This window comes from Siphateles boraxobius, unplaced genomic scaffold (genome assembly GCF_051911475.1).
Source record: "Siphateles boraxobius isolate OS27281-9 unplaced genomic scaffold, OSU_SipBor_1 130, whole genome shotgun sequence".
NCBI lineage: Eukaryota > Metazoa > Chordata > Actinopteri > Cypriniformes > Leuciscidae > Siphateles > Siphateles boraxobius.
In genome coordinates, this window is record NW_027508734.1 from 18,533,441 (window position 1) to 18,558,710 (window position 25,270).

The window sequence follows — 25,270 nt, forward strand, 5'->3', positions numbered from 1 at the left end:
CATTTGTCTCTGTACTAGTTTGTAGCCATCAATGAGAAATGTTCACTAGAGGAGCTCTTGCCTGGAGTGCCACTTTACAGCTCAAGTCTGGCCGCTAGTGGAGGAAGCTTATACTACAGGCTGAGAACAGCCTACAACTGAATTGAGCTGGATGATGACATCACTGTTCTGCAGAGCGGCTTTACTGTATAGCTGAATTGAACTCATAGGCTTATTGATTACTGTAACTTTACAGTTACTGAACTGAACTAAATCAACACTGAACGGAATTGAGCTGAATAATGGCAATACTATTGTCTTTTTAGATAGGCCTATCTTTCCTATCACTGTAAAGCTGCTAATAACGAGTTAAAGAGCCCAAATGAAGGTGACTTAGATAGATAGATAGATAGATAGATAGATAGATAGATAGATAGATAGATAGATAGATAGATAGATAGACAGACAGACAGACAGACAGACAGACAGACAGACAAACAGACAGACATTTTAGTCAAGTTTGGAAGCACTTGGTTCTGGTTTTATTTTACTTATATCCTTTTTTCAATCATGTTCACTGTAGAAGTATTTAATCGGTCAAAACTAAGAGAACCGTCAAGAGATCAATATATTTTTGGACGGACAGGCCCAGTATACAGAGTGGAGATAAATATCTGACACAATATCTATAAAATATTTTAACAAAATAATTACCTTGTTTATAAATAAGGGGTTTGTTTAAATGATACCTTCTTATGGATATGAGTTCAGGCACAGTCACAGACACCTATAAGGGTCCTTCAGCGCTTCTGCATTGTTAAGACGAAACTCGCGGAGCTGCTGGAGTTGCCGGGGAGCGTCTGATATACTTGTAGAAAATAACATCTAAAACACTGAAATCCAACTGTATTATACAAATAAATCTTTCAAAAAATTGAAAGTAAAGGTAAGACGCCACGGTTATAAGAATTGTCAATGTTCTGCATCCACGAAAGCGATGACCAGCTCAAGCTAGCGGCTAACGCTCAAAATCCGCTAAGTCAGAGAATCTAATAGCACACGATTAAAGTTTAAACTTCTAACTGCAGTTTTGTGTGTATATGTTTACATTTATGTGTTATATGACGTATGATTGCTCATTCATTCTGTTGTGTGTTAATACGTATAGCTAATAGAGCTGAAGGGGTGTGCTTTTGCCAACAGTCGGACCATCCGGCCAAGAAGAAAGATTTGAGTCTGCTAGACTTTAAAGCGTTTTAGGATCACGTTATACTATATATAATTATACTATAGTTGCTGCAAGGATAACAATCTCCTTCTGCTCTGTTGTAGATGATTGGCAGTTTGTTTATATAAGAATTGATGGATTTGGAAAATTGGGGGTTCATCCCAGACAAGTGGGGGTTTCAGTGTCTTCAGTTGGGATACATGATACCTGCTCTCTTGACCAAAAATGCAGGCTTAAATGTTGAGTTTTAAATTAGCTGAATCTCGTTTCTTTTTGACATGTAAACATGTATTATTGAATATCTTCAAATACAATTATACATTTTCATGCATACTTTTTTTTTTTTTACTGTTAGTGATTTGGCATCTGAAATATATGACAACAAATCATCATTGGCTTTATCTTTACAGATGCCATCAGTGACCACTGGCGACAATGCTGTTCACTCCTCCAGTCCGGATTTAGGCTCTGCGCCATCTGATGCCCTCAAGCAAGTTCTTGGTGTAATTGACAAGAAGGTTCGCAACATGGAAAAGAAAAAGGTAACTTAATTTTAAGATGATATTTAACTGGACCCTATTTATTTACTTCATACACACTCCTCATATTATTGTGCACTATTTATCAATGCATGTAATTCCAAAGAAATTGTTTGTCTTTGTAATTTTTCATCAAAAATTTCACAGAAATCTTGCTAGTTATCTAATGCAGATTAACATAAATACAGTTAATGTTTTTGCAACATTGGCTTCATTTGTTGTATGGAATGGCCATATTTTATAATCAAATCAGTTTGCAATGGGAAAAATCCTTTCCTCTCCTATTCATTTTTTCTCCTCATTGAACATCGTGTTTTACTTGAAATCTGCCACAATTCTGTCTTAATACTGATGTAGCATCTTACATGTCACGTAAGGGATAATGTACATCCAGCCAGTGGTTCTTTCTAAATAACCCCCGACAGGATGATGGTCAGCCTGAAGGGGGTTATTTTGAGAGAACCACCGGCTGGATGTACTTTATCCTACTTGCCACATAAGTAATTAATCAAATATGAAATAAGGATCTGTGTTGAAATATTATAGTACTTTAAACACAAATCTTCCGCAGAAAGAGCAATGGCAGCGCGTCATGGTACACACTCATTCATATCACTTATTACGCAGCATTTCACCACATAAATAATTATGGGGATAAGATATATTGATTTCAGATTAAACTGTTTTAAAATTCTACCTGTTTGTATCTCATAATCCAATAGTGTACAAAATAATTTTCACAAAATGGCAGCCGCTGCATTTGTATGAAACGAGAGAGCGAGTCCAAAATCCTGGATGGCATAATTAAATAGCTGTACACAAAATATTGATTCGACTGAGTTTTAATATTTTATCAGCTCACCAAACGCAAAACTTGCACAAAGATAAACCGTTCCTAGCAGGCGTATAGCACTGTTGACTTCAGTGACCCGGATGAGCCTGGTTATCTATGAGCGGTTGTTATCGGGGAATAATTTACTGTTGGATGGCGCTATTGACCAATCAGAATCAAGTATTCCACAGGGCCGTGTAATAAATGTCTTCAACTGCATTACTGACAAGAATATATTTGTTTCGGACTTTTCAGACAGCGTTGGCTTTCTGAAATGTACATGACTGATGAATATTAATTTACTATGAACCTCAACCAATAATATAGTGTGAAAACAGACTGCTCTGTGGTATTAATTTAATGGTATAAAATATGATGACAACTTTACAAAAAAGATACTCGTATCTGATTGGTTTTATGGAATTTGCATTTTAATCTGCATGTGCATTCCACTCCTCACCATTAATATGAGCAAACTCTCTGTTAAGGGCAAGCTGGATGATTACCAGACAAGGAAGAACAAAGGAGAACGTCTGAACCAGGATCAGCTGGTATGTGGCCTATTATTCAACGCTTGTTTTCTGTGCTCCAATATATCAGCAGGTATTGTTTTATATATTAAATGCATAGCTACTTTGTTTTATATGTGTAGGAGGCTTTATCTAAAGCTCCGGAGGTGGCTCACAACTTGGACTTTGCCCGTGAGTTGCAGAAGAACTTCCTTGCTTTAAATGTGGAGGTAAGTGTGTTTTTGATTAAAGTTTGCCTCAGTGTCATCTCAGCATTTACATCCACTCTCACTCCTACCATCTAAGCGAAAACCTTTGATGCAAAAAATGCTGCGGGACACAACAAAATCAGTGTGACCTCAGCACAGAGTTCCAGTTTGTTTCGACCAGTTGATATTAAAATTTGTTGTTTGTTCTTTTGTAGATGCAGAAAACAGTGAAAAAGGCGACCCGAAGGGAGCAGTTGAAGAGGGAGGAGGCAGAGCGCAAGAGACTGAAGGCAGTGCTGGAGGTGCAGTACCTGCTGGAGCAGCTGGGGGAGGAGAGTGTGAGGCAGGACTTGACTCAGTCTAGTGCGGAAGCCCCCTTGCTAACAGAGTCAGAACTCGCGGGCCTGGACGAGTTCTACAAGCTGATTGGGCCTGAGCGGGACTCCAGCGTAAGGTGAGGACAGTTAATTTGTGTTAAATTCGGCATGTTGGGATCTCTTTATCATAATGACTTTTGATTCCAGGTTGGCTGAGCAGTTTGAGGCAGCATCCGTGCATTTGTGGGAGCTTTTGGAAGGAAGGGATAAAGCTGTGGCTGGAACCACATGTAAGTAATGTTTTCTGACAGTGTTTGCCACACTAGTATCATTCTGGGGGTACATTTTATATACACACACACATATATATATATATATATTAGGGGTGGTTAATCTGTCTGATTTCCCGATTCGATTACGATTATTGAAGTCCCGATTCGATTACAGTCAATTTTCGATTATTAACGATTCTCGATTAGCGATTATTGATTTTCCATTTCACATCAGTAAACGAAAATACAGTATTAAAAAAAGTCAGCTGCTGAATTACTTAACTCTTTTATTGAGTAACAACAACTCAAAGCACTTTCTGTGTCGTGTAGTTATAACTTAAGAATTATTTGTATGTAGCTTATGTTCTGTAGAACACAGAAATGAATACATCACATTGTGTTGTGACTCATCAAGTTGAACTAAACAATAACAAATAAATGAAAGGCTTATTTCCTTTAGGAAGTAGATCAGAACCAACATACTGTAGAAATTGGACAATTTTCTTCTAGAAAGACAAGGTGTTGTTCAGGTGGAGGAAGACTGTAGGTTGCAGTCGAAACATATCAAGGTAAAGAAAAGGTTTTCTCTCCACCTGAACACCTTTCTAGAAGAAAATTGTCCAATTTAATCATTAAGAAGACAAAATGAACATTTTTGAACAACTTACTGTAACTTCAGTAACACCTATAGGCCTGTCATGATAACAAATCTTGCTGGGCGATAAATTGTCCAAGAAATGATTGCGATAAACGATAATATTGATAATAAAGTCGTTCTGAGACCATTTTCTTCTAAAATAATGATAATGGCATAATAATGAAGGTACACCTTTTCAAAGATCAATAAACTTTTATTTCTAAAGACTATTTAAATGAACAAAACAACCAAAAACAATAAAAGCAATGGACTCTGTCTCTGTTAACAAAAAATGCACTTACCAATGTGTGATTTCTGTTCACACTGAGAATCATATCATGTACTGTGTGAGCATGCGTCTCAGATGAGTATGTGCACTAGTTTGTGTGTGTGTGTGTGTGTGTGTGTGTGTGTGTGTGTGTGTGTGTGTGTGTGTGTGTGTGTGTGTGTGTGTGTGTGTGTGTGTGTGTGTGTGTGTGTGTGCTCGCGTCTCATATGAGTATGTGCAAGGAGAGTTTGTGTGTGTTCCGTCTCATTGAGTTTGTGTCTCCGTCTCATTGAGTTTGTGCGCAAGTTTATGTGTGTGTGTGCTTGCGTCAGTATGTGCGTGGAGAGTTTATGTGCGCGCGTGCGCGTCTAATATGCGTGTGTGCGCGCATGTCTCATATGTGCGTGGAGAGTTTGTGTGTGCCACGCGTGTCTCATATGAGTAGGCTATGTGCGTGGAGAGTTTGTATGTGCGCGCATCTCGTGTGTGTAGAGTTTGCGTGTATGTGCGTGAGCGACTTTAGGTGTGTCGCTGTGTATTTCATATGTATTTGTTTGAGCATTCAGCAGTATACATGTATGTTTGATTACTTAATATATGTGTATGCAAGTGTTTCATATATGTGTGCGTGAATCAAGTTTGATATAAGCCCTAAACGGCGCCTCATATGAGGGTAAGAGAGCGCGCGCGAGAGAGAGAGGAACGAGCGAGAAGTAGTGCTTGCGCTACGGCGCTCTGCAATCAAATACGATTGTAAATAGGCTCAAACAGGCTTTTACACACCTGCTCTAACTCGCTCTGGCTGGTTACACCATAGACAGTGCGTTACACGCGCTTGCTAACTGGAACTGGGCGCGTTCGTGAAGTTCAACTTGCGGTATAAATTTTTTTACAAAATAAAATAATGCATTTTTTTTTTTTAAATAAATAAAAAATCGATTTTTGAAGATTTAATAATCGATTCATACTCGTCCATAACATATTCGCGATTAATCAATAATCGATTTTTTTCACTACCCCTAATATATATATATATATATATATATATATATATATATATATATATATATATATATATTAGGGGAGTAGCAGGAGATCTGGCGAGACTAAATTGTGACGAGATTTCCTGTCGAGTGAAAAGCTGTCTCGCGATATCGCCATGACGTAGCGTCAGGGTGATATAAGCATAGAATATTCCAACGCTACTGTATGTATATACATATATATATATATATATACCCAGGTCCTTCTCAAAAAATTAGCATATTGTGATAAAGTTCATTATTTTCCATAATGTAATGATAAAAATTAAACTTTCATATATTTTAGATTCATTGCACACCAACTGAAATATTTCAGGTCTTTTATTGTTTTAATACTGATGATTTTGGCATTCAGCTCATGAAACCCCAAAATTCCTATCTCAAAAAATTAGCATATCATGAAAAGGGTCTCTAAACGATCTATTAACTTAACCATCTGAATCAACTAATTAACTCTAAACACCTGCAAAAGATTCCTGAGGCTTTTAAAAACTCCCAGCCTGTTTCATTACTCAAAACCGCAATCATGGGTACGACTGCCGACCTTACTGCTGTCCAGAAGGCCATCATTGACACCCTCAAGCAAGAGGGTAAGACACAGCAAGAAATTTCTGAACAAATAGGCTGCCAGAAACAGCGGCAGAAGCGCCTGACCTGGGCTACAGAGAAGCACCACTGGACTGTTGCTCAGTGGTCCAAAGTACTTTTTTCGGATGAAAGCAAATTTTGCATGTCATTCGGAAATCAAGGTGCCAGAGTCTGGAGGAAGACTGGGGAGAAGGAAATGCCAAAATGCCTGAAGTCCAGTGCTGCTTCTCTGTAGCCCAGGTCTGGCGCTTCTGTCTGAAACTTGCCCCTCTCTCTGTGTGTGTGTGCGGCTGTGTGCAAGTTTAAAAATGTTTGAATGTGTAAATTGGCAAGACAAAATATCTCCAAATGACAAACTTGCACTCTATGATGGTTAAACTTAGCAGTTAATCCGCAAATTACATGATTGCCGAACCGTGGGGCCTGGTCCGTACGGATCAACTGCGATCCGTTTCACCCCTATATACTACTATACTATAATACCACTACTACTACTAATAATAATAATGTTCTAATGTTATTCTTATGACAGTAATAGTCATATATAACAAAGCTCTTATGTGAATGTTTATCTTCACAAACACTTTTAATATCACTTTGTCATCTGAACAACCAGTTAGTAAAGGGTGGTGTATATTTTAGGATTGTGAGACTTGCGTCACTTTAACAATCCCTACTAGAACTGTTTACAGGATGAGTGAATCTGATTCAAACCGCTAACACAAGAGTGAGTTTGAGGCTGTTTTGTAAATCTTTTAAAAATAACTATTTCGTGAGAGTAATTTGTTTTTGTTTTTACTGCTTGTCATTGTCATTTTTGTTTATTTTTTTGTTTCAAAATTGCGTTTGTAATCGTCAAAATGGTCTTGATCCATGTCAACTGAAAAATCTAACTAATATTTGCTCTCCAGTGAGTCTGAATACCAATGCGCCCATCCCTCGCTTGGCCTCCCTGTGAATGGTGGCACTTGCAATGGCTTTTGAAAGCTTTGCTCTGTCTCGGGCCCACGAGGGTCAGCAGTGCTTCATGCTGACTTGTGATCCACGTCAGCAGCTGGGCAGGCAGCCAGTGGTGTGCGCAAAGCCTCTCTGCTGGAGGTTTCAATGATGGACAGGGCCTGCTTGCATATTCCTAAAGAGAGGGTGGGAATCACGATAGTATCAGATTGTGCAAACTCAGCTTATGAGACATTGCTGTTTTTGTTTGCTGATATTGTTGCGGAAACAGTTTTTGTGAGCTTAGTTGAAATTACCTTCAGTGAAGAAAGATGTTTTTTGAGTCCAAATGATTAGAGACTAACTGTGGATCATGCTAAACCTTGACCCCTTGCATTTTATGTTACTTTAACAGACAAAGCCCTTAAGGAAACCTTGGACAAGATGCTGCTAAGTGGGTACTTTGATCGTGCTCAAACACATCAGAATGGAGTGTGTGAAGAGGAGATGGGGGCTGCGGCAGCAGCAGCGGAGTCATCAGAGAGCGAGGACCGTCCCGCTGAGCCAGGTAAAAACAAAAGCCGTCAAATTTCAGAGAAATGCTTCCTCCCACAGCTGACGGCTCATGTTGATGTTCTTGTCTTTTCACAGAGGGATCCGCTCAAGAATACACAGAAACTATTGAGGTTGAATCAACAGAGGTGCGAATTGATATTATTATACTTTTTATGTACATGCTCGGAGTAAACCCTAATTTTGTGGAAACATTTCCTGGATTGCTCTACTTCAGCCATAGCATTCTTAATGCTCTTCAACTCTTCCCCCCCCCCCCCTAATAGTTTGTAAACAGACAGTTTGTTCCAGAAGCTACCTACTGCAGCAGTGACAAAGAACAAGGAGCAGAGTGGAACACGAGCTCTCAGGTACGATGCACTTCACAGGGTTCCTATGCAGCTTGGAAAAGTATGGAAAAAAGAAATCAGAGTGTGGAAAAATATTTGTACTTTCAGACTATTGCCCCTATTTAGTTTTCTATAAAATAAAATGTTGTCACCTCCAGAAAATCAATGAAAATATCCTTGTGAAAATGAAAATATATTTACAGATTACTGTACTATATACCAAATATAAAACTGGAAATAATGCTGTGTGAACTAACCATTTGTGTTAAATAAGGTCTGAAAATATACTGAGAGGTTTGGAAATTTGAGTCTGGAAAAGTATGGAATTTTGAAATGTGTAGGAACCCTGACTTCATTGTCAAAAAAAGGCCAAACGGTTTTTATTTCCTTGATTACACCATGTGATGATTGGTTATCAGGCGGTCAGTGCCCTTCAGCAACCTCAGCAGCCCCCTGCAGCCATGAGCCCAGCTCTGGTCAACTCAGAACCACACACCCTGAACGCAGTCCTCGCTACCCCTGCAACAGATCCCGTGGTCCGAAAGCAGGTGGTACAAGATCTCATGGCTCAAATGCAGGGTACCTTCAACTTTATGCAGGTAAACTGCCGAATGTTTTATTCATCTCTTCAAATGTAGCAGTGGCCTTTTCTAACTTGTGTAATGTGGCCAGGACTCCATGCTAGAGTTTGAGGGACCGCCTTTAGATCCTGCAATTGTGTCGGCGCAGCCCATGAAACCTGCTCAGATGGTCTGTCCACCAGGTTGGTATACAAACTTTAAAGTAATAGTGTGCTCTAAAAGCAAAAATTGTTAAACTCATTATCCTCAAATGGGAGTTTTTTTTTTCTTTTTATTTTAATACGACAACTTTCGATGCTTCATGTCAGGTTGGACATCATTGACATCATCTGATACCATTGGTTTTTGTGTTTCATGGCCAAATAATGTTGAATTCTCATATTTGGTTTGAGAGCTATGGCAAAGTCCAAAGATTTATGGTATTTCATTAGTATTGTAGCATTTATTAATATCAGTTTTATTGTTTATTATAATAAATAGTAATATTGTTATAAAATATGTTGAATTATATTGTTTATAATAAAACAAATAATTTTATAAAAAATAATTTAATATATATATTCTCAGTATTAAGTTTTAGTTATTTTATGGGCTTTGTCATTTTTTTTATTATTAGTTTTATATTTCTATAAAACTTTTAATATGTTTTCAGTTTTAGTAATTTTAGTACTTCAACTTGTTTTAGGTAGTTTTCAATAGTTCTTTTATTTTATTTCAGCTTTTTTTCTTTCAATGACCAAAACCAATTCTTGCCGCTAATATCCCAAAATGTTACTCTTTTAATGTTTTCTGCTGATACAGAATCCAGACTCCCCCAACACAATGCTCTTTCTGTGCAGCCTGAACACACGCAAGTAAGTTCAGTGACCAAAAACATGCTTTCAAACATGCTTTCAGGCGTTCCTGAAACCATTTGCCGTTTTGGTTTCCAGGTCCCGATGGTTTCGGCTCCAAAAGAGGCTTACTCCTCCACACCCCCTCTCTATCAACCCCCTCATAACTCTGAACCTCGACCACAGACAGAGTCCATTGACCCCCTGCAGGTAATGTCGTACACCACAGTCTTCACAGATGCTGTGTGTACACTATGGCATAGATATGTGAGTGACGTAGGATATACACCCTAGGTTTCCATGCCTCTGTCGTCTGAGCAGCCCCCCACCCCTTCCTCTCAGCCCCAGGTGTTTCAGCCTGTCTCCAAACCCCTTCACAGCGGCATCAACGTTAACGCAGCTCCATTCCAGTCCATGCAAGCGGTAGGCCTCAACCTGTCTACCTCACCCTCTCCAAATTCACCCCCTCAGAGTTTGTCTCCATTCTGCTTCTGTTCTGTTTGTCATGCTGCGTAAGGAGCCGTTCACACAGAACACATTTTTGCATTGCATGGTGCTGCTTTTCCATTGTTTTTCCATGTGAACAAGTGCTATACGGAAATGTTTGACCATTGCGATCACCTCTCGCATCTCAAGTCAAGTTCAACTTTAAAAAAAAGGAAAAAGCATCTTTAGACCTTTTTTGTAATTTAAGTGCTGTGCATCTCACGTTTTTAAACGAAAAACAAAATGTATTCCGTGTGAATGGCCCCTGACAGGCTTGTTTTGTTTAAAAAGATACATTTCTATGAAAATCAGCATTTGAGTTTATCATGTTCAAGCCTGTAATCCACCATTTGTGGATGAGCCATTACTTGCATGAGTATAACTCACGGTCAATTTTTATTCAAAAATTTTTTTCTAAAGAATCTGTTTAGTAATGTCAAGTGCACCTAAAAATGTTTTTATGTATTTGCGTAGATAAATGAGGTCCTGTTTGTCTACCCCTTATCTCAGTTTAAACTTTTATTTACCTAATAGTCTTAAAGGCTGAATTGGCATAAAAGTCCAAATAAATAGATGCCGCATGCTAGTTTTGATATGATTAAATGTTTCCTCCTCCATTAGGTGTTCAATTTGAATGCCCCAGTTCCTCCAACCAGTGAGATGGACTCGCAGAAGATTTCTAGCCAATATCAGAGCGGTTACGGTCAAGGCTACAGCACGCAGGCCAACCTTCCAGCTGAGCAGCAGGAAATCCCTCAAGAAGCCCTGCAGTCAGGTAAGAGATTTGCTGCTAAAGTTGTGCCATTTTCAATAGTGTAAACCTACTATATAACTAATTGTTTTTGTGTATGTGTAATGTGTAAAGATATAAAATCAAGTATCTTCATTTCTTATTATATCTTATGTAATATGTAGGGCTGGGTATCATAACAAAAATTTCGATACCGATACCTTGACTTCGATACCGGTTCCTGATCAATACTTTTTTCGATACCAATTTTATGAAACCAGTTTTAACAATATAACAATACCTAAAAAAAACGTATTTTTTCAGTCAGTTTGTTGACTTTTTTACACATATTTTGAGTATGTGAAAAAGCACCAATGCTAAAGTTTTCTGTTTCCTAATCATTTAACAACATGTATTCTTTACTTCAATTAGCTCATTTTTCTTAATGCATTGTTTAACAATGAAACTGAATGAAAATGAATTGAAATGCATTACACACAGTCACCTCTGATAACAGATCACTATTAATTGTAATTTAGACACATGCATTTTCTGTAAAGCTACTTTGAAACGATATGTATTGTGAAAAATGCTATAATAAATGTGAATTTAATTAAATATAGGCTACTGGGGGGCGAGATATATGCCTCGCGCTCAGCACACATGAAGCTTGCCAGAAAGCACTGTCGAAAGTAGCCTAATGATTATGGATGTGTCGGGAAACGATAGCAAGGAGATATTTTAATTGTTTATTAATGAACAAGTGTTTACAGTGTGTTGGCAGCAAAGTTGATTATTGCGATGCTGACTCGTCATTCCTGCAGTATTGAACGTGCGCGCGCGCCTATATGGATTAGGTAATCAAACTATTAATTTCGAATTGTTTCGTTTAAAAATAGATATATTTTGACCGTATATAGGACTATTCCTCATGTCTGTGAGGCAAGTATCCTATACGCTGAGTTTCAGTTCATTTGTGACGCGCTCCAGTTCTTGCAGTCGAAGACGGATAAACTTTCTACTCTCAAGTGTATTCTGTGCGCTTTTCTTATGATTCACCGTGTTGCCTTCTGACATAGGTAGGTACACTTTTGATCATTTCCACATATTTTCTATATATCTGGGTTGGGACGCTTACACACACACACACACACACACACACACACTACAACCTCACGTGCGACGAGCCACGTCTCTAGGCAGCCGCGTAACCTAGTGTTTTTCCGCCACAGCCAATCATGCTGCATGCTTATTGTTTCACTGACGTTGACGAGATTAACCACTTAGGTACCGAAACTTGGTACCGAAAAACAAGACATGTTTCAATACTCGGTAGTATCGAGGCAATTCGGTCGGTACCTAAAAAGTACCGAACTCGGTACCCAGCCCTAGTAATATGTGATATTATATCTTACGCAATCATTTTTTTCTTTTATTAGTTGGCCCTTTCCATTCTCAAGACCAAGGTATTCCATCTGCAGGGGGACACCAGTCTGCACCTCAGCAGCCCTCGGGGCAGGGCACAGGGTTTGGGCGGCCAGGTCAGTCCTTTTACAGCAACAGAGCAATGCCACGAGCTGGGCCCAGAAATCCTAGAGGTGCTTTGAACGGCTATCGTGGGCCATCAAATGGATTTAGAGGTGAGAAAAGACTTCTTTAATCTGTGCCGAGACATTCTAGTCTGAACTCCAGTACGAAATCATACAATCAAACCTTTTTTTCCCCTTATGTTTAGGTGGATACGATGGATATCGTGCTCCATTCCCCAACACTCCTAACACCGGATATGGGCAAACTCAGTTCAGCACTCCGCGAGATTACTCCAACAACACCTACCAACGGGTAACTTCAAGAAAATGAATACACGTGGAGATTACAGAAACACATATTTAGGACATGTTTTGAAGTTCCATGTGGTTTCTTCACAGGACGGATATCAGCAAAGCTTCAAGCGAGGAGCTACCCAGGGACCTCGAGGTTGCTCTCGAGGTAATGCTCAAGCGATGCGATCCTAAAATCTTTGGGAAGACTTGTTTCTTTTTGGCCACTTTGAACATTCAGTTATTGAGAATGTTTCCCCTCGCCCATATTTTTACTCCTATCAGTGGTTTTGTCATTTTTTTGGCTTATTGATTCAAGTAAGCCCACTTTTATGGTTTTAATATACTAATGTGTTTTACAGAGACACAGTGGAGAGCTGAAACTGTCAGTGTTGTGATTTTTCAGCCAGGTCGTGTTTAAAATAGATATTCCTGTAAACTTGAAAGATTTTCATTAATTTATTTTTTTTATAAAAGAAAATGCAAAAAGTTAACTGCCACTGTCGGTCCAATCCATAGGAGTGTTTTTTTATATTTTTTTGGCCTGTCCCCTTTCCCACACTTGGTTCTTGCCTGTTTATTGGGTACTGAAGGCATTAATTGTTTCTTTGTTTTGTTTTTTCCACCACATTTCATTTGAAGTTTTTTTTTTTTCTGCTGTCCTGCCCTTTGTATGCTCATGTCACTCCTTGAGAGAATGTTTCAATAAAGATGTGTTGCATTACCTGCTTGTCTGCCGCTGCTTCCTTTTTGCTCTCCATGCTGAGAAGTCCTCTCACCTGTCCTGTGACCCTTTGTCTGCTAAAGTGTTTGAGGTTGACTGTTTCTTTTAGTTTCTTTTAGGGAGGCAGGTGATTGATCCGCTTGTCGGTCCATTTTCTGCAACTCTGCTGTTTGCTTTCCTGCCCCTTGCGTCATTTATTATATCCTGCTTTTCAACAAGCTTAAGAGTTTCTTGATTGGGTGTGAAGAGTTGATCAAACAAAATGGCTCTCAGATTGCCTCCAATCGGGGAAGTGATAAATGGCATTGCTCCAAATCAATCCATAGCTGATGCACTGCTTTTCCTGCTTTAAGTAAAAAAATTGCTCACAAAAAAATTATCATACCAAAACTGTATGATTTTCTTTATTCCTTGGAATATGAACATGTTTAGTGCAATGTTGACACTGCTGTTTTCTATACAATGAAAGTGAATGGTGACCATGACAGAAAAATATAGGAGTACTTTAAATATTAAATCTAAAAAGTTGCATAGACTAAATGACTCACTGATCACAATTCACTTTCATTGTATGGAAAAAAGCTGAAAGAAAATAACATCTGGCATAATATCCCCTTAATGTTGGCATATACCGTCAATACAAGAAACAATATGAGTTTGGATTAGCAAAAGGGTGAGTAAATGATGCAAAATGTTTATTTTGGGGTGAACTGTCCCGTCTTGCGTGACCTGAACATTAGCAGCTGTTTGGTGGATTGCACTTTATTTTAGGAAAGCTAAAACAGATTTTTACAAAGAAATAAACTGAAAAAATGTCATACAAATTTCAGAGAATCCTGCTGCGCACAATTATGTTGCTACTGACATTTTCTCTAACTGCTAAAGATGGTTTAGGTTTATTACATTTGCAGAGCCCCTTATATCTTTAGAATTTTTATTTAAAAAATTCTCAAAGTCTAGTTAAGAACAGCAAAACTTGAGTACATGTGAGAGTATTTGAGGGCTATAATGAGTTCTGGAGTTCTACGGATGAATCTTTTGTAGTTTGTAGGATTTACAGTTTACATTTTAATACTTATAGTATAATGTGCATTGTGCTGCTTGGTGATTTAGCAACAGCTTATACCATCTCAAAAGCAGGGAAAGTGCTCATTGTAATTGGCGCTGAAATCATTGAATGCGACTAGACTATTTAACTCAGCATTGATTTTCTGATGTATTTGGGTTTCAGGACGTGGGGGATCATATCGGTCCAGCAGAGGAATGGGTCCCATGGCTGCCCAACAGACCAGCTAAACCTATTCCTTTAGCCAATATCAGCCCTGTTCAACCCTTTTATCTCCTCCACCCTTTTGGACTCTCAAACTTGAGCCGTGCCACTCCAGACCATGTAGTTAGATGACTGCATCTTAGCAAGTAAGGACACAATCAATGGTTTTGGGAAAATACAGTATCAATGAGACTATAGCACTCCCAGCACTGTAATTGCTCAGAGCTCTAAAAGCTTTCTCTCAATCATATGCTATTGCACAGCCTTTACACATTTGAGACAGAAAACGTGCCTTTGATTATGGGTGTGTGGATTTTAATCGATCTTGGTGGAATAATGACTTGGTAGCTGGGAACAGCCACTAGATTTTGAATGTGAAGTACACCGTATACCAAAGGCACTTAGTTTTTGGCCAAACGAACTGTTAAGTGAATGTGAAGAATTTTCTTGTACATACTGTATTGTATCATGTTATTTTCTCTTTTTTTGGCTCAGCCAAATGGTTTACAGGAAATGCATTGTACTGTATGTGGCTGAATGACTGCTTCATTGTATTTCTTCCTATTACTGTTGATTAGACTTAATGCTAACAAATAAATGATTTTTGAAGGACAAGCCACTTTAAAAGTTATTCTGCACGCATTTAGTATGAAGAGCAGATCGAATCTTCTTTGAAGCCAAAATACACTTGTGCATTTAGTATCTTAAACTCTGCTATTTTTTTAGATTATTAGTGCTTGACTGATATGACGGTCACAAATAGTTTTTGATGGGTCAAGTATAGCGCAACCGGAAACTTGCGACCTAGAACCCACTTTATACTAGTTCTGGGTTCAGTACAAGTTAAGCTAAATTGAAAGCATTGTGGGATCATCTTGATTAGCTCAACCCAATCCTTGTTCTGTGTAGTTATATCCAATTTTAGAACTTTGTTGCCATGAAAACACAATGCCTTAAAGTTTAAACCCAAAAAAACATGTAAAAATGATTGTTTAAATATCTTTACGGTGCAAATAATATGCCAGATTTAACCGAATGAATGTAAGCACATTTTATAAAAGAGCCTCATTGTAACCATCATTTTTGCTTTTGATTGAGCTTAATTTGTAGTGAACCAGCACTGTTCCTTTACATAAAATATTTGTTTGTTTGTTCATTAAAAAAAACTTTTTTTTCCCAAATAGATTTTTATTGATGTCTGACTTAACTCTCAAAGTTCCTACTGTAAGCAACGGTTAAAATTCATAGCCCTAATCAATTAAAATCTTCCAGTACAATTCAACAATATTCTGATACCACACAACTAGGTTTTAAGTAGCTTTTCATGGCCATAACAATTTTAGAAAACTAAATGTGCAAAACAAAAGCTTATACACAGACATCCAATCCACTCTGTTGAAAAAAAAAAATATCCACAACGTATGAAAGATATTTTCAATAACAAAAAAAAAATTCACTTATACACTTACAGCAAAGTCTGCATTAAAAGTATTAGGCTTATGAAACCAGCCACTTTCCCACTAATTAAAACCGCAGCACACATGAACGCAGATAATCATTGACTAGTACTGGACAAGAGGTACTGTTTGTTGAAGTCTCTGTGAGCCTGGCGCTAGGTAAGTTTCTCCACAAAAGCCATATGACGGTCCTATGGCACATTGTTGTGGTCGAGGGGCATCTTTGGAGAATCTTGGGGTGGGCTGTTGTGTCCTGGAGGCAGTGGCTGGTTTTCTTGGGGTATATTTTTGTGTTCCTGTCCTAGATCCTGTTTGTTCGGGGGTACATCATGATGTTGTTGTTCTGGAGGAATATCTTGATGTCCTGGAGGTAGAGGCTGGTGTTCAGAAGGCTGGTCATGTCCTAGTGACTCAGGGACAGCATTTCCCTCCCCTGTTATGAGAGATTTCGAAAGTGTTGTATCATTGCCAAGAATGTGTTGCATTTAAATTAAAATGTTTAAAATTCAAGTATATTTGCCAAGACTGTTGCTTTTAAAATGTGTTATATTCAAATTGAAATGTTTAAAAACCAAGTATTTCGGCCAGGAATGTTGCTATTAAAATAACACGTTGCACTTACATTTTTTGAAATACAATATATTTGCCAAGAATGTTACCCTCTGTAGCTCCTTTTTTTTTTATTAATTCATCGGAATGGTATGAAACTTGGTAAAGGTTTTGGCACTTGCTGTGTGAACACACACAAAAATCATGGACATGATTTGAAAAGGTCAAATGGTTCTGGAAAAAAAGAGTCACACTTGTAGTCCTCCTGTTGGAAACGAATGTCAAGCAAATTTTATCTAGTAGAAACATTTTGCGCCCAAACAAAATCATACTGAAAGCTAATTTTTAGAGATATCTACCTCAAATTTGGAACACATCTTGTTTTAGATTCATGGCTTTGATTTTCTCACAGAGTAAAACGTGTTTTAAGATATATATATATATTTCATATAAAAATTTAAAAACGAATTATGGATTTTTTTTCATAACAATAAAATTAAATTCAATAATTTTTTAAAACTTTTTGTCTTCTGCCAAGTGCTGTCTTTAAAAGGAGAACAGACTTAAGTCTGTGCTCCAAAGCATTCAAGATGTATGACAGTTTAAGTTGGAAATTTGATTTTCAGGTCGTATGCTTAAAAATTGTTGTTGTTTTTTTTTCTTCAGAATTTAGTAGCATTAAAACCCCCAAAAATATGAAATAAAAAAAACCTTATAAAACTAAAATATAGTATATTAATTTAATTTAAATTAATATTAAAAAATGTCATTTTTGACGGCCACGCGAAGAGTACCAGAGGGTTAAGTGTGCTTTCACACTTGGTGTGATTGCCTGGTCTGAACAACCCAAATTCACTTGCTCAACTCTCCCCTGCTAAACTCTCCCCTGCTCAACTCTCCCCATTAAAAAAAAGTTTTTTTTAATGAACAAACAAACAAATATTTTATGTGGACTGTGCTTGAATTATATTATTTGGGTCCAAACTGCCATACACTTGCGTCATCAAAGCAGCTGTTGTTTAGCCCTGTTACATGATAATAACAACGCAGTAGAAGGCGGTTTTGTTTTCAACACATCAGCACATAATGGCACTTTCGTCTATCTGATGCAAATGTACTGCAAATGTTCCAGTAATGCGGGAGTCCAGCAGAAAATACAAATACATTCTCTGTTTGCAGTGCATCAGTCAAGCTTGTCAGGGGAGTGAGCGAGAACACACACAAACATACAGTTTTATCGAATGCTTTATGTAGTCACGAAATTGGAAACCCTGTTAACCCACTGAACAGAATTACCCATGTTCTCTAGAATAATGTAAAACTAAAAAAACATGTCAGGTGAGATCACATTCAAGGCCTAATGTAACAATAGTTACCCAATGTAATCTTTACATGATCTGGTTATATATGTCATTTTCAAATAAAAGTATTACTTACAATGTGTCTCAGGTGGAGACGGTACGTTCTGTGTTTTCAACCGTTCCATATGCTCCACAGCCTGATAAAAATGACACACAGAATAGGTTTTCATTCACTTGTTATAATGACTTGTTTTTCATTCAGTGAGCAAATACAAGACAAATCGGTTCAGTTACCTGCTGCAGTTCTATTTTCTGAGCATTGAGCTGCTCCTGCTGACGCTCTAGATCCTCTCTCTGCTTCTGAAGGTCAGAAGCTTTCTGGTTTAAGTCTTCCTCCTGCCTGACCAAATGCTCCTCAAACTCTCTCATCTCTTCATCAGTATATGCCTGGTTCTGTTCTAGAGTCTGAGGTCATCCGAAAACCCAAGATAATTATTACTTTGAAAACATGAAGGTTAAATGCCATTGTTTATATTTTTTGCTCGCTCTTATAATTCATAGGTTTATATAGAAGCTGTGGTCAGAATTATTGGCACCGTTGGTAATTCATTAAATAAAAATGTCAAATTCCTTTAATCATCTATCATATAGTTCTGATGTGCATCAAAAGATTGTTGAGCTTCACAAAATAGAAAGTGGCTGTAAGACAATAGCTTACGCATTGAAAATTTCCATTTCCATCATCGGCAATAATTAAAAAGTTCCAATCAACTAAAGATGTTACACATCTGCCTGGAAGAGGACACATGTCTATATTGTCTTAATGCGTGGCAAGGAGGATAGTTTAAGTAGCCAAAGACTAGCAGAACTTCAAAGCAGAAAATAGCTGAGTTTTGGTGTCAGAAAGCCCATAAAAAAATTTTAAAACAGCACCTACATCGCCACAAGTTGTTTGGAATAACCTCCACCATCAGTTGTCAGATACTACTGGAACTTCAAACGGAACCGGGTTCTATGGTCAGATTAAAGTGCCTATTTTATAGGTCTATTTTTCTGCTGGAGGTCCTGGATATCTTGTTCAGATACACGGTATCATGGATTCTATCAAATATCAACAGATAAAAAAAATAAAAACCTGACGGCTTCTGCTAGAAATCTTATAATGGGCCGTGGTTGGATCTTCCATCAGGACAATGATAATTAAAAAAACAACAACATTAAAATCAACACAAAAATGGGTCACTGAGCACAAAACCGCCATTAACTGTGGCCAATGTGTATTAGAGAAAATCATTTATTTCATAATGAGATTTTCCCCCCATTTTCAGTTGTTTTACTTCCATAAAAGGTTACATTTTTGTAATTAAGGGTCAAAAGGATTAGCAATGCAGATTTATTTTCACAGGCTTCTTTGTTACCAAGGTTGCCAGTAATTCTGACCAGGACTGTACTTTGATACTGTGTCAAACTTAACGCAATCATCCAACATGAAAAACTGAATGCATGAATTAGATGATATTGATCACTGGTCTAATTATGTATCTGTAGCGTGTCACACTCACTTCCCAGCTGTCTGGTTCAAGAAACTCTTTTTTCTTTGTGGCAACCAGGAACTCGTCTAAGGACACCAGTCTGTCTTTATTGGTGTCAACCTGTAAAGGCCAGATGATTACAGATACAGAAAAAAACTTTGTTAGTTTGTAAGATTTGTCAATTTTCCTGAAGTTGCCAGGTCAGGTCATACAAATAGAACTGGTCCATTATTTATAATCATCATTTAACCTCGTTCATGACGTGTTCTCTCATTCGCAGTCTTTCCTCCTCCATTTCAACCATGTCGTCCTCTTCATTAGTTGGATCATAGATCTTCTCCAGCTGAAAACAAAAAACAAAACAAAAATCAGAAAATATTTTCATTGCTACTATAAAATAGCAGACCATGTTATAACTACAATATTGGCATGGTTGTTGGTGCCAGACAGGCTGGTTTGAGTATTTCAGAAGCTGCTGATTTACTGGGATTTTCACACACAACCATCTCTGGGGTTTACAGAGAATGATCAGAAAAAGAGAAAGTATCTAGGAAGCGGCAGTTGTGTGGGGGAAATGACTTGTTCATGCCAGAGGTCAGAGGAGAATGGCCTGACTGGTTCGAGCTGATAGAAAGAAAACTGTCAGCTAAGAACTGAGGCTACAATTCACACAGGCTCACCAAAATTGGACAATAGGATATTGGAAAAATGTTGCCCGAGTCTCGATTTCTGCTGCTACACTTAGAAGGTAAGGTACGCATTTGCCATAAACAACATAAAAGCATGGATCCATCCTTCCTTGTTTCAACGGTTCAGGCTGGTGGTGGGGGTGTAATGGTGTGGGAGATATTTTCTCTGCACACTTTGTGCCCCTTAGTACCAAATAAGCATTGTTTAAACACCACAGTCTTCCTGGGTATTGTTGCTGATCATGTCCATCCCTTTATGACCACAGTGTACCCATCTTCTGATTGCTACTTTCAGCAAGATTATTTCTTGTCACAAAGCTCAAATCATCTCAAACTGGTTTCTTGAAGATAACATTGAGTTCACTATACTCAAATGGCCTCCACAGCCACAGATCTCAATCAAACAGAGCACCTTTGGAATGTGGTGGAAAGGGAGATTCACATCATGGACGTGCAGCCAACAAATCTGGAGCAACTACATAATGCGATCATGTCTATATGGACCAAAATCTCTGAGGAATGTTTTGAGCACTTTGTTGAATCCATGCTACAAAGAATTAAAACTGTTTAGTTAAAACAGAAGGCAAAAGGGGGTCCAATCAGATACTAGCAAGGTGTACCTAATTTAGTGGCCAGTGAATGTACAGTTTATATACATATATATATATATATCTTCCGTGGTGATGTATGCAATTGTGTACCTCCTTCGTGAATAGGGCTTCCAGCTCTTGTTCATCAAAGAATCCATCTCCGTTTGAGTCTGCAATAAAAGATTGCGAAAATGTAATAATATTAAGTATGTAATTTCAGCATTCTCATATCAGGGATTTGGCTAAGCTATCAAGAATTTTTACCATGCAGATTGAAGAACGTTTTTGGGTCAAAATCTTCAGGGTCAAGGCCATCGGCCTCCTCCCACACTTCTTTTAGCTGATCCTTGCTACCCTATGGACCAAAACGTCAGAGAAACATGAGTATATCTTCAATGAAATCAAACATCAGGAGAAGTTGATGCGTGCAGACTTACGGGGTGGTTGACTTTGGGGTGATCAGCATGTTTTTTCTTCATGTCCTCGTAGTGCTCCTCCTCTTTCCTCCTGTCCTCCTCATCAAGTGTCTTCAGGTGTTCCCGTCTCTCATGCTCTTTCATCATCTCGTACCTTTTAAATTCTTCATGCCGTTCCTTGTCGTAGTTCTCCAGATCATTTGTAGCCTATATTGCAAGATCATAAATGTAACTGAAAGATAACAGCTTTATGTGTTCTGGTCTTATCATTTGTATATAAAGGGACTTTTAATGCTGTTGCTCAGTGACCAAATGAGACGGAAAATGCATGATACATGCTGACCTTGGATTTACAGCAGAGTATTACATGATGTTCTTTTAAAGTGGGTATGGAAGATTCCAGAAATATTTAAAACAATATTTTCAGGTTTTCTGTGGGAATTTACGTTAAAAATAAACAGAATGTGCTAGTAACTGTGTCCTACAAACACAAAGGAAATTGAAAGGCCTAGAAATGCCACTGAAATGTCTTTATTGACTATTTATTTTTCTAAGTATGTTCAGCTCTTGTTCTTTGTGCGTGTAATCTCTACAAAATGATTTATAAAACTTTTCGACTTCATTTTATGCAACATGAATTGTATTTTAAATGCAAAATATATTATTGACTTAAAAGATTACAATAACCAAAATGAAGTATCAAAAGAAAGAAGCATTCAAGCATTCAAAGTGACAGAATCAAATGATGTATGATTAGGAAAGCTGGGTAACTGTAAGTAATGATGACATACTGATTTGATGAGTCTGTCCAGATCCTCAACCTCAAATGTGTGCGGGTTCATGTGGTTCAGATATTCAAACTGTTTGAGTAACGCCTGGTGATCTACCGCAATATCTGTGAAACATGAGAGAGAACTGTGTTCAGAGAATGTTCTGAAAATCAAGACCCATATGCTTAAAAGCTCTAAAAAAAAAATCTATGAATCTACAAGACGTTGTGTCTTATTTGGTGTTTGTGGTCTGTTCGTTCACTAAAGTCACCATGAAATCAAAATTGACAATTTGTATTTTTTTATGGAATATTGCAGTATTTATTAGAAATGATTTGTCAGTGCACATTATTTTAATTCATGTGCCCTAGTAATCTTTAATAAAATGTTTAAAAAACCCGCCCCCTCCCACTTGCAGTGAAATCTCTTCTCCGATGACGTGTTTTTTGGGCTGAGGTTTGGAAACACCCATCACTCACACGAGAACACAGCAATATAGTGCAACAGTTGAGTTCCGGAAGTAAAAACTACATTACCTATGATTCTGTACAGAAAATTACACCAATCAGTAAGTTGAAAAAAGCAACACGCTCCAAAAGAGCTCTTTAGCTCCGCCGACTGCCAGGAAGCACTGGGAATGACGTAATTATATATATATATATAAATATGAATGCCATTGTTTTGAGAGCGTAGGGAGATCAAAAGCCACCTATGTCAAAAATGAGATAAATATATTGAGTGAATGCTCTCCGCACATAGTATACGTTCATCAAATACTTTCACTTCAAACGCACTAAATCCCAGCCTCAGCCCATTCAGAAATGTTGGTACTTAGGTAGAAACCTATAGAGGAGCCTGATAAAAATGTTAATATTAAAGAAAAACGTTAGACGGACTTAAAGGCTTTTGCATCTGAAGTCTTCATATATATGCATATTTTGCAATAAAATTTAAAAATATTGTTTTTATACATAATCAACATCTGTAAATGAGTAGTTTTTATTTCTCCATTTCTCCTTTTCAATTTGATTATGCTGTTTGCAATGCTTCATGGGATTGTAGTTCTTTCCCTTACCAAGTCGTCAAGTACACAGTCTTGCACCTTTGTCCTTTTGTCAAACTTTCAAAAACATTTGCTTAAAATATAAATTTGTAGTGTTGTGATTCACCTAGTAGCTGATTAGCTTGGTTCACGGCTTAAAACTCTTCAAGTGAGACTATTTTTTAAATATGAAAAATGTATGAAACAAAATTAATACTTCCGGAACTAGAGCCGCTGAAAAAGCGGGGCAGGCACTGTTGCACTCCATCCAATCAATTCCCAATGGACAAAATCATGTCCTGCCCTAAATTTTTTCTTGCAATTTTACTCGGAAACGTCACAATGGGGAAGAAAAGATGATTGCAACTTCCGTTTCATGCCAACTTTAATATGCAATTACACCTTATGCATGTAAAATGACCTCAAGCATTTATTCAACTATAATTATTTTGACAAGCCATTCTTACCATTCCCTCCTTCAATGTCCTGCTTGGCTTTGATCAGGGTTCTCAAACGGCTGACCTCTTGCCTTTTTAGTTCATCCAGCTTGGTTCTTACATGGTGGCTGACAAAGTCAAGCTCTTTAGCCAACTTCCCTTGCTGAAATCAGTAGGGATGAATAGATTAGCTATGTGTGACCTTTGTATTATACAACATAAATAAAGCTGTTTCTTACCTTTATATCTTCCATGTCTGTGTTGTGGAGTTTGTCTCTAAAATGTTGATCTTTTTCAAGGAAATCAATAACTTCCCTGAGATAGCGGTCATAGTGTAGTCCGGTGTCCTACAAAAATAATAATATAAATACATTATACATAAAAATAATATAAATACATAACAATACAATGTCAAATATAAAAGTGTGTATATGAAGTGTTTTCAAAAATAACCATGCATATTAATGCAAGCGGACAATCTAAAGCCACTTATAACAAGTTGCTGCCAAAGTTTGTTATATAATTGGCTGATCAAATGTTTCTTACCACACTCTGGGGAGGCTCTTTGACCGTTTCCTCTGGGAGTTTCACCTTAGTTTTATCTAAACTTATTGGCACTGCCTTGGCCCAGGACATCACACTCGCCAATACAAGGCAGCTGGCGAGGAGCCCCTTTAAACAGGACATCTGGAAAAATTAACAAACATATGGATTAGACATCAAGCCGGAGATGACAGCTCTTTCATATTTGATATTGGTTGTATAGCAAAAACCTAATGAGCCGACTACGACTTTTGGAAATCTGAACGTAAAAAACTAATTCTGTCTAGATAGGCGGCTCACTACTGGGGTTGTAAAACAGCCACTGATTGGCAGTTCACCTCTCCAATAAATCCGATAGCTACTAAGGGTAAACGACATCATCGGGCAGTTAGCGGGTCACTGCTATATTAAAGGACACTGAAAATATAACGTTATGTGGTTTTGCTGGCAAGCTATAATTGTAACACAGAGATGTGGTTTGAAAGGGTTGCTGATCTCGATACATAGAAGCTAATTTCATTAGCTTTCCATTTACAGTGAAGTATATGCCAGACGTTATAGCGAAACTCGCTGTTCATTGTATAAGTGAAAAGTTGAATTCTTGATGCTCTATTTAGGTTCATGTATCCGGAGCGATTCACAATTAAATAATGGCACTTACGGTGTCAAATCGGTTTCTATCGAGCTATCTCCGGTGTTTTCTGCTTCCTTTCATTACCGCTAGCTTCCTGACTGTCCGCTATCTTGGACTGATGATGATGACTAACAGTAACAGAGCAGCTAGCGAGCTAACCGAGTACAACAGCAGGAGGAGACAGAGAGCTCGTCCACGTAGATCAAGCGCACTGCATGACTTAGTTTGGGCTTGAGTGATGTTGTTTCTTATGACGCAAATACATGACTTCCTGAAGGGGGCGCATGGCGGCTCAGAAAGGCGAATGATCAACTGGCGTTTTTTTATTTTAAATATTTGTACACTTAAATTATAGATTAAAACTTGATAATTATACTGTTTGCTGCACGTAAGTTTCATAATATTCTATAAACTTTATAACAATATGTATAGAAAAATCCTTATTCATTCATCACAAACCTTGTATGATTGGTCCGTTCTGGCAAGCACTGAAAAATGTAACCGATAAAAAATCATCTAACACCGTAAATGTGTGTTATCATGTCTTCGGATGATAATAATAACAACAATAATAATAATAATGGATGTATGGATAATAATTTAAACC

The 25,270-nt window shown here is 37.8% G+C and overlaps 2 protein-coding genes across 2 annotated transcripts; one reads left to right on the top strand and one right to left on the bottom strand.

The window, feature by feature from the left end:
- The first annotated feature begins 764 nt into the window (after positions 1-764).
- caprin1a (cell cycle associated protein 1a) lies at positions 765-15,318 on the top strand. Its single transcript, XM_077228359.1, has 19 exons — positions 765-925; positions 1,618-1,749; positions 3,067-3,129; positions 3,231-3,317; positions 3,512-3,750; positions 3,821-3,903; positions 7,773-7,925; positions 8,009-8,058; positions 8,197-8,280; positions 8,679-8,858; positions 8,932-9,022; positions 9,642-9,694; positions 9,773-9,883; positions 9,968-10,096; positions 10,781-10,934; positions 12,329-12,529; positions 12,625-12,731; positions 12,818-12,878; positions 14,665-15,318. Exons 2-19 carry the CDS (start codon positions 1,618-1,620, stop codon positions 14,727-14,729), a joined length of 2,043 nt encoding a protein of 680 aa, XP_077084474.1. The 5' UTR covers positions 765-925; the 3' UTR covers positions 14,730-15,318.
- A 552-nt stretch (positions 15,319-15,870) lies between these two features.
- Positions 15,871-24,885, bottom strand: nucb2a (nucleobindin 2a). The gene is made up of 13 exons (XM_077228360.1): positions 24,691-24,885; positions 24,033-24,173; positions 23,726-23,833; positions 23,517-23,649; positions 22,029-22,132; positions 21,259-21,444; positions 21,086-21,176; positions 20,933-20,991; positions 19,793-19,885; positions 19,573-19,662; positions 18,305-18,475; positions 18,147-18,207; positions 15,871-16,593 (listed from the first exon to the last, which is right to left on the bottom strand). Exons 2-13 carry the CDS (start codon positions 24,171-24,173, stop codon positions 16,352-16,354), a joined length of 1,479 nt encoding a protein of 492 aa, XP_077084475.1. The 5' UTR covers positions 24,691-24,885; the 3' UTR covers positions 15,871-16,351.
- Positions 24,886-25,270: the final 385 nt, after the last annotated feature.